The sequence below is a fragment of the Paramisgurnus dabryanus genome, chromosome 10 (assembly GCF_030506205.2).
Source record: "Paramisgurnus dabryanus chromosome 10, PD_genome_1.1, whole genome shotgun sequence".
In the NCBI taxonomy this organism is placed as follows: domain Eukaryota; kingdom Metazoa; phylum Chordata; class Actinopteri; order Cypriniformes; family Cobitidae; genus Paramisgurnus; species Paramisgurnus dabryanus.
In genome coordinates this window covers 27276242-27288197 of record NC_133346.1, presented here as the reverse complement: position 1 = coordinate 27288197, position 11956 = coordinate 27276242, and the positions used below count along the sequence as shown (strand labels likewise).

The following is an 11956-nucleotide window of genomic DNA, read 5'->3' as shown; positions in this document are numbered from 1 at the left end:
AATATATATTGGGGGAAGCTTAAAGGATCAAACTAAAGAATTTGAATTAACTGTAATTTAATAAATGTGATGCTTTGAAAGTATTTTAAGATAACACCTTACAATTGCTTTGTCCATTTTTTTTAGATGCCCTTGATGCCCAGACACATGCCTGTTACATTATAAAGTGCAAATTACCATATCATTTTCATTAAAAGCTTAAACTCCTTCCTTGGCCACTGACATTGGTTATTTACAGGGCATCTAAAAATGGACAAAGCAATTGTAAGCTGTTGTGACAAAAGTGACATTTAGGAATAGGAGTTGTGATTTGTCTATCAATGTAAAGTTGATTTTAATACATTACTTTTTTCCTCTTTATTTCTTTATAGTGCCATCATGAAGTTCATTGCGCAGTAATATCCAGTTTGGATTCTTGTGTAAATTGCAGTGGACCCGTTTCTAGTCGAAAATGGCTTGGCTTAACATGCAAATGTAAGTATTTGTATGTAAGTTTTAGAAATCTAAGATTTTTAGAAATCTGGGCCAACTGAAAAGTAAGAACATGAAAAGTATGAGCATGTACAGCACTCAATACTTTTTTGGGGCTCCTTTTGCCTGAATTACTGCAGCAATGCAGCGTGGCATGGGGTCAATCAGTCTGGCAGTGCTCGGGTGTTATAAGAGCCCAGGTTTCTCTGATAGTGACCTTCAGCTCTTTTACATTAATGGTTCTGGCATCTCACATCTTCCTCTTCACAAAATCTATGGGGTTGAGGTCAGGTGAATTTGCTGGCCAATTAAGAACAGGGATACCATAGTCCTTAAACCAGGTACTGGTAGTTTTGGCACTGTGTGCAGGTGCCAAGTCCTGTTGGACAATGAAATCTGCATCTCCATAAAGTTGGTCAGCAGCAGAAAGCATGAAGGGCTCTAAAACTTTCTGACCCAGGACCTCAGAAAACGCAGTGGACCAACACCAGCAGATAACATGGCACCCCAAAGCATCACTGACTGTAGAAACTTTACACTGGACCTCAAGCAATGTGGATTATGTGCCTCTCCTATCTTCCTCCAGATTCTGGGACCCTGATTTTCAAATGAAATGCAAAATTTACTTTCATCTAAGAACATAACTTTGGACCACTCAGCAGCAGTCCAGTCCTTTTAGTCTTTAGCCCAGGCGAGACGGTTCTGACGCTGTGTGTTGTTCAAGAGTTGCTTGACACAAGGACCAACTTTATGGAGATGCAGATTTCATTGACCTGCCCACAGTGCCAAAGTTACCAGTACCTGGTTTAAGGACCATGGTATCCCTGTTCTTAATTGGCCAGCAAACTCGCCTTACCTTTACCCCATAGAAAATCTATGGGGTATTGTGAAAAAGAAGATGTGATATGCCACACCCAAAAATACAGAATAGCTGAATGCCACTATCAGAGCAACCTGGGCTTTTATAACACCTGAGCAGTGCCACAGACTGATCGACTCCATTCCACGCCGCATTGCTGCAGTAATTCAGGCAAAAGGAGCCCCAACTAAGTATTGAGTGCTGTACATGCTCATACTTTCATGTTTATACTTTTCAGTTGGCCAAGATTCAAAAAATCCTTTCTTTGTATTGCTTTTAATATTCTAATTTTCTAATATACTGAATTTGGGATTTTTCTTGGTTGTCAGTTATAATAATCAAATTAAAGAAATATACATTTGAAATATATCAGTCTGTGTGTAATGAATGAATATAATATACGAGTTTCACTTTTTGAATGGAATTAGTGAAATATATCAACTTTTTGATGATATTCTAATTATATGACCAGCACCTGAATATTTCTACTTTCATTTTTTCAGTGTGTTCAAGATCATGGCACAAAACCTGCTTCATGAAGAATGAGAAATCGGTATATTCATTTCTTTAATCTCACATTGTAAACATTTTAAACTCCGTTATATCAAACCTGTGCTTGAGTAAAGTTTATCTTAAGCATTTTGAAATAATAATGAAAAACGTATTATTGGCTCTTTTTTTTTAGATGGATGTTACATTTTCCAGTTCTGAAGAAAGCAGTTCTGATGAAGAGTATACTCCTCACGCTGAAAACAGCATTGATGAATCCTCTGATGAATTCATCCCAGATTCAAGACAAAACAGCGACAGTGGTGATAGTCTAACTATCAATACAAGGAATCCACCATATTGTAAGACCACTCAACTATTTTCAGAGTCTAAGAAGGCAGAGAGTGTGTCTCAACCCACTCACTGTTCATCCACTGAGCAAGATATGGTTAGTGACAAATCCAGCTCTGCTCAAGATCTCGTATGTAATGATCACAACACTACCACAAGGAATATGGAGATGCTTCAGAGTTTTAAGAAAACACCAAAAGAGTCTTGTGATAAACAGTCAAACCTCAAAGACACTTTTTCCACCCACAAAAATTACTGTTATGTGTGCAAGAAACCTCAGTCTAAAATTGCCCGTCACTTTAAAAAGCATGAAGACAGTGAAACGGAAATTGCGGCTGCATTTCTGCTTCCTAAACACTCCAAGGACAGAAAAAGGTTACTTGAGAAGTTTCGAAACAGAGGCAACTATGAACATAATCAAGAGGTTATGGCAAATAAGAGTGGACCACTGAAGGTTAGAAGACGACCAGTAAGATCCGAGATCAAATTGAGTACCAAAACATACGTGCACTGCATATACTGTAAAGGCCTGTTTGTTCGCAAGGAGTTGTGGCGCCATACACGGAGATGTTCTTCAAAGATTTGTTCCGAGTCTGAAGCAACTGGTAAGGCTAAAGTTCTAGTTTTGGCTGATATTGCAGAGTCAACATTCTCTCAAGCAATCTCTCCTGAAGTGTGGAAAATCTTGGGAAATATGAAGAATGATGACATTTCATCTGTTGTTCGAAATGATTTTCTCATACTGCAGTTGAGTCAGAGTCTTTACAACAAACACGGAAGTGATCCAACAAAATTTGAATACATCAGACAGAAGGTACGGGAAGTGGGCAGACTCTTGCTAAGCATGAAAAAAAAATTCTCCATACTTAGCTTTGAAGATGCTTTGAAGCCAAACAATTTTTACAAAGTCATTGAGGCCGTGAAAGATGTTGCTGGTTATGAAGAAAAGAGCCACTCATATAAGACACCAAGTCTTGCGCTAAAGTTAGGACATTCACTTAACAAAATTGCTGACATCATTCTCTGCAGGGCCATCGCAGGAGAGGATGATGCTCTGACGAAAGCAGCAGAGCGATTCAAAAGACTTTGCTCAAGTGAATGGGCAGAACATGTCTCCCATGCTGCTCTTGCTACTTTAAGCAAATCAAAGTTCAACAAACCATCTACCATACCATTCACACATGATGTGCAGCTTCTCCACCAGTGCCTAGAGAAGAAATCAGCTGATGCTTTTGAAAACCTGAAAAACCAAGAGTCTTCACAGGCATACGCAGAACTCGCCAAAGTGACACTGGCACAAGTAATCATCTTTAACCGGCGTCGTGCAGGAGAAGTTTCAAAAATGACACTTGAGTGTTTTATGAAAAGAGACCAAACTGAGCTCCACGAGGACATAGCTCTTGGTCTCTCTCCGTTTGAGCAAAAAATGTCCAAGCATTTTAGCAGAGTAGAAATAATGGGCAAAAAAGGGAGAAAAGTTGCTGTTCTGCTAAGCCCTGATCTTGTTGGAGCAATACAACTTCTTGTGGACAAGAGAGATTCATGTGAAGTAGATGGGGACAACCCCTTTCTATTTGCAAGACCAAAGTGTTCAGCCACCAGTTTCTTCAGGGGACAAGACTGCATCAGGCTTTTTGCAAATCAGTGTGGTGCCCAGAACCCTGAATATCTCAGATCTACACAACTCCGTAAGCAGGTTGCAACAATGTCCCAGATTCTTAATCTAAAGGATAATGAGCTGGATCAGCTTGCCAACTTTTTGGGCCATGACATTCGGGTCCATAGAGACTATTATCGGTTGCCAGATGCAACTATAGAAATTGCAAAAATCTCAAAGCTGCTTCTGGCAATGGAGAAAGGAACCCTTGCAAGTTTCCAAGGAAAGTCTCTTAGTGAAATTGAGATTGAAGGTATGTGCATAATTTTATATATATTTGAATAATCTTACAAAGTACCTTACAGGAATATCATTAATTTAGCAATGGCATACATGCAGTCATTGATTAGGTTTACATGTACACTAATAATGTGATTATTTCCAATAATCAGAGTAAGCCTTGCGTTAAACGCCAACACATTAGATTGCATCTAATTTGTAAAATAAGTAAGCATCACCAAGTGGTTATGGGAAAAGAGATTTAATGAAGGTTCTTATGAAGCATAGTTCTTCAGGAGTGATGTTGTCATGTCAACCTTCTACATTTTTTTTACCTAAAGTTTATACATGATAACAAAAGGCCCGTTAGGACCTCCTACAGGAGGTTGGACTTTCAAGCAGTCTACCCTGAGGAATGGTGTTTCTTAGTTATTCACACTGATCAGTTTCTATAGGCCATACAACTGCAGGCACATATGTTGATTACATCAGGGCACAGCTGCAATGTAACACATTAGACATTGATTATGCATTTAAAGAAATATACAAAAACCCACATCCATTTCAGTTAGTGAGGTATAGATGTCATTAAAGCGTTTGCATGGACAAATACTGCGATTAAAAACTACGTATGACACATGTTTTAATATGATTATACTTGATACGATTATGAGCTTAATCAAATTATTTTTATGAAGTATTGTTTTAACATGAGGTCGAGTATACTTGCAATATTGCCGAAATCCCATTATAATCGCATAATGAGGGAGCATGTAAACGTGGTCATTGTAAAACAAGAGAAAACAAAAATTTTAAATTCCATTGTAAAACGTAAATTCCAAACATGTTTCAAAATAACTGTTGTAAAATTTTTATTGGTGCTTAAAAAGATTGCTTTTTAGACTGATATTATTGGGTAATTTTAATTAGTTTCATTGCTGACTAAAATGCTAGGAAAGTAACTAATTGGAATCAGAACTTGTATGTAAAGCGTGTGTTTATCATGTGTGCTTTTTTGTAGATGAAATTGATCCTGAATTAGACGACGAAGAAGAAAGTGATGGAGACGGCGAAGAATCGGATTCTCTCCATAGAGTAAATGGTGTGTAATAAATTTTATTCATGTGTGCATCAGTAATGTAGTGGATTCACTACATGTCTATCTTCAGTCTTCATGCAGACTTGCAAGTGTTATCTTTCTAGTCTATATGGTTTATAAAAAATAGCAAATTAGCCTAAATAGGAATGTGTCTGATTAACAATGTAAGGAGTTTTGGTACTTTCTTTTGTAGTTTTTAAACATGTAGAGGTACCTAATAATTATGAATCATTTTTGTCTCATTTTTTTACAAATAGAAGTTTCCCTATTTTCAAACGCATTTATGCCTGTTAAAGTGTATTCTATAAGCATCTTTTATGTCACTGTTAATTTTATTACTGCCATATTTGCATTCAGTAACAAAGCATAAATTTAAAGCTTCTGCAGTGCAGTGCAATGCAGAGTGAGATATGAAAGGGGTTATGGTCAGAGGGGATGACTTAAGTGATGCCAATAGTGGGGCAGTGGCAAAGTAATCCTGCTTGCATATACAGAAACAAAGTATTTGGGTTGTCTAGTTTAACTATGCATTTTGTGTTTTTAAATTTAGGAAACAAAAAGAGGGTGGACCATGTAAAGTCGACCCAGGATGAGGAGATTGAAAGTTCCAACGGTATTTTTTTGGATTATATTTATATTCAGTTGAAGATGGTTTGCAACTGATTTTGTAGAATAAAAGATTAATAGAATTTTGCTTTTTGCCATAGGAAAACAAAAAATGTCCCCCAATGAACCAGTCAGCTCCACAGGTATGTGTATGTTTATTGTTGTTTTTCACTTTACCTATTTTATGTAATGCGTGTTAAAGTTTTTAACATGACACTTGTTTGTTTTCTATAGGAAAACGAAAAATGCCCCCAAATGAGCCTGTCAGCTCCACAGGTATGTGCGTGTTTATTGTTGTATTTCACTTTTCCAATGTTACGTAATGTGTGATACAGTTTTTAACATTGATTTTTTCTATAGGAAAACGAAAAATGCCCCCAAATGACCCTGTCAGCTCCACAGGTATGTGTATGTTTATTGTTTTTACTTTGTAACAACCCAATGTTAGGGTTGTTCTTGTGATCCCTGAAACATTTTTCAATTTTCAAAAGGCTGCATTTCTTTGTAAGAATGCTTGAGCCCTTTATAAACTTTCATTTTAAGGTTGTGATCATGTGGACTTAGCGGAGGTGTTTTTGTTTTTTTTTTGCACACTGCTGAGTCCTGCAGGTTATTTGCAAGTTAGAGTAATGTGAAAATAGTGGACGTGGATGTGCTCTGTGGATCTTCCCATGTTTCAGCTTGGTGGTAGGTGCAATGTGGTGAAGGTGTCAAACATCAGAGGTCTTGCTTATTCTCTGGAACACCTGCAATGACACACAAGAGAAAAGGGAAACGTATCTTGCCAAAGAAAGTAGATTATTTACAAACAACTTCTACCTGCAATTAAAACTGTCCCTATTTATTGTTGGCGGGACACAACAGTGTTTACCAGTGGTGGTATGTTTACCTCTTCAGTTTCCCTCTTTAGTTTCCCTGAAGCGCAACAGCTTTTAGTAGAGTTGGTTTTTGTTCTACTGTCAGCTGCTGAAACCTTCTATCCAGGTGGCCCTCACAACATTTTGGTTTTTAATCTCAGGCTGCAATCTTAAAGGTGCAGTGTGTAATTTTAGAAGGATTTCTTGACAGAAATGTCAAGATGGTTATGTTATGTGGTTATTACCTTAGAATGAAACATTTTTTTAGAGATCTCTGGATCTTCAGGCATACCAGTGTCCTTGTTAAATTTTTTTATAATTAAAATAAGAATGTTTTTATAGCTTCCCATCCAGCTTCAATGTTTTCTTGAAACTCACCAACTCGCCTTGAAATTCACCAGCTTTGATGTTGACGCTTTCAGTTAGCTTGTTTTGGTTACTGGCCCTCAAATTGACATTGAGAATGAATGCTCCATCTAATGGGTGTAGTGTGTAGATTTTGTGCAGTCGCTGTAAAACTTGCTAAGTCTTTTGTGGATTCTTGTATACATCTGGTAGTTCCCTTGACCATTTGTCAATCTGATGTGGAACATATTTCTTCACCACTTTTGTCACAGTGTGAGTTCGTCTCTCTCCATTCTCCTCCTCGTTGTAAACTTCAGTCCTTCTGTTTTTGCCAATCACAGGAGCGAGCCTGACTGTAGATCTGATCTTTGGAACATAGGTGTGAATAGATGATTCAGCCTCTATATCTAAATCCCCACTTTCACAGTGATGTGGTAGCTCTCTCAGCAGAGCCATTAGTTGTTGATTTTCAGTACCTTGTTGTTCAGTCACTTGCTTGTTGCAGCTGCTAGTTTCTTTATTTAATGTCCTCGCTATGAAACCGTCTTTTGTTTCAATTTGTTTGGAAATCATTCTGGTTTAACAGTTGCTCTTTATCTCTCTTTTCATTTTGCAGTCGTATAACTAATGCTTGAACCTTAACCTTCTCAGCTTCAATCTGACATTGTAGTTTGTCCATCTCACACTTCTGCAGGTGCTGTCGATTTTGTTTGAGCAAAATCACAGACCATCCATCTTTCTTGGTGTTTGTCCTTTAAGCTATAATAGGCAGGACTTGTCTAAAAAACTTTTTTACAAATTTGTTTAAACTGTCTTTATATACCAATACATAAGTAAAATGTAAGTACTCTGAAAAAGAGAGTATACAAATCGAGTGTTTGTAGACCTCTCACAACGCAGCAAATTTTTTCTATTCGGGACGAAACAAATTATTGGCTTGCACGACGATCACTCTCTCTCTCGTGCGACCATGGCTACCACCCCTGTTGCTACAGGATCTGCCCACACATGCGCGCTCGTTGGTGTTTTAAGTCCTCAACGAAGCCTTCAAGGCAGTGCTACCTGGAAGGCACTCCCTGTGCCCCGAGTGTTTCAGCCAATCAAAACACTGGCGAGCCTTCCGCCAGCTTCTGGCAGTTTAAGCTCACTGTTGGTCAGGTGAGTAGCGCAGATATGGTAAGATAGGAATGTGACTGTATTTAAATTCAGCTCGAAATGTTTCGAGGGTTTAAGTGACGTGTCCGTGGCACGACTTTTTTTCGTGCCAGTTTCACGTATTGGTTACTCAATTGTTTTTCCTATTTTCTTACCATTGTCGCTTGGGATTGGGGTTAGAACAACTTTGTTACATAAAATTACATCCTAACCCCAACTCCAAGTGAAAACATTTTAAAATTCTGACAAATAAACATATAAACCGATGCTTAAAATGACATCCGCATTTATGCCAAACCCTCGCATGAAAACAGTTTAAAAATCAGACGAAACCACAAAACGAACGGATAAAACGTGTATCTATGCAACCTGTTTTTAGCTTTGTCTTATAAATGTTACGAATCAAACTAAATATATTTTAATCTTTACCAGTATCGATATGCTAGCTTGATAGTGAGTACTAAAACCACCCTATTTGTTTATATTCCTAGTGATAAAGTTAGGTGTATTATTACATGTGATTCTGACATGATGTTACTACGTGAACCGCGCTCCTTCCTCTCCGCTCGTCTCAGGTAAATGCTTCTTCCAGCAGAGCGGTCGGTGCGTTCATGTGTTTTGGTGGGTGGCTTTGGAAGAAGCCCAGAAGGGAGGGGGTGAAGTGAATGTAAATAATAATTAGCTGCGTTTAAAACCGTCGTGAGAGGTATACAGACACTCGATTTTTATACTCTCTTTTTCAGAGTACTTACATTTTACTTATGTATTGGTATATAAAGACAGTTTAAACAAATTTGGAAAGTTTTTTTTTTAGACTTACCTGCCTACTCTGCCTTTAAGCACTGTGTCTTTCCATATGCCCTTTTGATGTCCGGCCAAGCCCATTGTCAACTCTCTGAGTGCTTGATACTGTATTTCCTACAGATGTCATCATGGCATGTCCTTATCTCCAGTCTTTTGTTCAAATATGCATTCAGATTTTCCATCATCGGATCAATGGTTACATTTGGAGGTTCTGTTCCATGCCGTTCTGTAGTGGGTCTCAGGTTAGATCCACAACCATTGTTTTTCATAGACTCAGCAATGACCAGTACAGGAGAAGTGCCCTCAGAGATGTGAAAACAAAACTAAATGTGTTGGATCTGTTTAAGGTCCTTATTCAGACTAAACAATTGGTACATACAGACAAACCCACTCAAACATACAATTCTAAAATGTACTCTTAATAACAAAAATTGGTTTGTGCATCTACTGTTTGCACACCAATAAACATTAGCCTTCACAGTTTAAACTGTTAAGATCTTTCTGAATCCTACTTCAGAATGCTCAGTTACAGTTTTCTATTTGTCAGTCAAAACTTTCTATATATCTTTCAATGGAAGGCAAATTGACTGGTTATAGACCATCTTTGGCACCCAGTCAAGAGTCTTAAAATCTTGCAGCAATATCAGTCCCAAGCTATTTCTTATTTTTAACCAAATAGAGGCTACTGATTAGCACCCAGTCAACAATCCTAAAATCTATAGCAGCAATATCAGTCCAAAACTATTTCTGTGACTTCTACAGTTTCTGGACGAATTTACCAAATTATTCTGCAACAATTTCTACAGACATTAAGAGAAAGGCCAAAGCTTCTACTTCTACAATCTCTAGATGAACTGACTAAATTGTTTAACAATTTCTACAAACTCCAGAAAAAGGACCAAGCTTAAAATGATTAACAATGCTACACTATGAACATTGGTCTGCTTAATTTTTTAAGTAGTACTTTAAGAGAGCTGATAAGTTCACTCACCAAATAAAGATTTTAAGACCAAGTCATCAAAGATGTTTTTCCACAAGCACAGTCCACAAACATAGTCGGTTTGTCTTCAGTAATCTTCAAAAACTAGAATCTTGGAAATTCTTCTGCTCTCTTGTAAAATCAGGGCACAGTTGCAACATAACACATCAGACATTGATTGCACATGTAAGAAATATACACAAAATCCTTCACAAAGTAATCCATATATAGAAAGAAACCAAAACAAATAAGTTCAGAAATTAAGTTAATAATATGAAATGACACAGGGAAAAGTATTTAACACAAGAAAGGGCGGTGCAAAAAGACAAATGATTGTCTTTTCACTTCCTTATTATGGCCGATATGTTTGGTCAATTTTCTGTTTTTGCATAATATTTGCTAATGATGAGGACATTTTTGATTATTTTAAATGAAAATAATAAAATCCTCCTTTTCTAGACCTGATAAATTATTTAATCACACAGGCACGGCTTTCTGCTCATTCTGTGTCTCGCAAACATCATGATCATCATTCATTAATCCCATTAAATGAGCCCAACTTTTGTGACCGCCCACTGAATGAGATTTGGACCTACTACATCTGCGTTGTTGATACATCATGTCATACCAGCGCGAATACAGCCACATTGCCGCGTTTCCCCATTTCCGAACATGACGAGGCCTCTTTTTCGTTGGATAACTTTTCTCCCGGGGCATCATGGGATAGTGAAGTGTCTGTTGTATGCACACTTCAAAATCCAACCGGAAGTAGTAGGTCATCCGGGTGTTTTTGGCTTTTCGCCTACTATATAGTATTGAAGTAGGCGGTTTTGGATGCAACAATAGTCACGAATTCTACAACAACGAAAGTGTATATTGATACACCTTAATTCTACATGGTATTTGGTTTATTTTAAAAGGTGACCTGTCTTCGTAGTGTTAAGAGTGGAAGCTTTTCAGTCTTTTCAGCTTGTCACTATAAATAACTATTTTTCTGCACACAATTGAATTTTGCAAAGATATGTTTAAAGATGATACCCTAGATGTTATTGAATAATAATTTAAAGAAAACACAATTTTGACACAAATTCTATTTCTACTTGTTTGTTTGTTTTTTGCAGATGCCAAATCAAGGAGAATTGTAAAAAGGCCATGGACTGCTAATGAAGTGAATGCCGTTATGAAACATTTTAAAGTCCATATTTCAAAGGGACATCTCGCAACAAAGGCAGAGTGTGAGCAGTGCAAGGCTGCAGAGGACCCTGTGCTAGCAGAAAGAACTGTACAAAACATAAGGGATTTCGTGAGGAACCGAGGTTTGATGTTGAAAAAAAATAGTTCTTAGACAGATCATGGTCACCTTCTTTTAAGGTTTGTGGCTTTTGTTACTGTAAGTTTACAAGTTAAATGACTGGCTGACTATTGTTCTCTTGTTAAAACTTTAAAATCTCTCATTTCCATAGTTAAACCCAGATCGTCCTTACAATACTAGGTCGTTATTTACATACACACACCTAACTAACACCCGATTGAGAAGAAGATTTGGGTTAGCTAGATATCATTCACATACACGCACCTCGGAAACACTTAATTCCTGTCCATGTTAAACCAAAATTGTCCTCATAATCAGGTATTACTTAGGTGTGTGTGTGTATGTACGTGATTGATGTCCAGTTAAACCCAAATTGTCCTCACAATTAGGTGTTACTAAGGTGTGTGTGTGTATGTGATTGTCCATGTAAACCCGAATTGTCCTCACAATTAAGTGTTACTGAGTTGTGTGTGTGTGTATGTGAATGATGTCCAGGTAAACCCAAATTGTCCTCACAATTAAGTGTTACTAAGGTGTGTGTGTATATGTGATTGTCCATGTAAACCCGAATTGTCCTCACAATTAAGTGTTACTGAGTTGTGTGTGTGTGTGTATGTGAATGATGTCCAGGTAAACCCAAATTGTCCTCACAATTCAGTGTTACTAAGGTGTGTGTGTATATGTGATTGTCCATGTAAACCCGAATTGTCCTCACAATTAAGTGTTACTGAGTTGTGTTTGTGTATGTGAATG

At 37.5% G+C, this 11956-nt stretch overlaps 1 protein-coding gene and 1 long non-coding RNA gene across 2 annotated transcripts; both read left to right on the top strand.

Annotated features, from left to right (window-relative positions):
- Positions 1-371: 371 nt before the first annotated feature.
- On the top strand, positions 372-2536 carry LOC135718499 (uncharacterized). The gene is made up of 3 exons (XR_010520855.2): positions 372-474; positions 1834-1883; positions 2016-2536. It is a non-coding gene; the product is annotated as an uncharacterized lncRNA (long non-coding RNA).
- A 160-nt stretch (positions 2537-2696) lies between these two features.
- LOC135718270 (uncharacterized) lies at positions 2697-11613 on the top strand. Its single transcript, XM_065240581.2, has 7 exons — positions 2697-4080; positions 5068-5148; positions 5696-5758; positions 5853-5894; positions 5986-6027; positions 6112-6153; positions 11013-11613. The coding sequence occupies exons 1-7, from the start codon at positions 2865-2867 to the stop codon at positions 11234-11236; spliced, it is 1710 nt and encodes a 569-aa protein (XP_065096653.1). The 5' UTR covers positions 2697-2864; the 3' UTR covers positions 11237-11613.
- Positions 11614-11956: the final 343 nt, after the last annotated feature.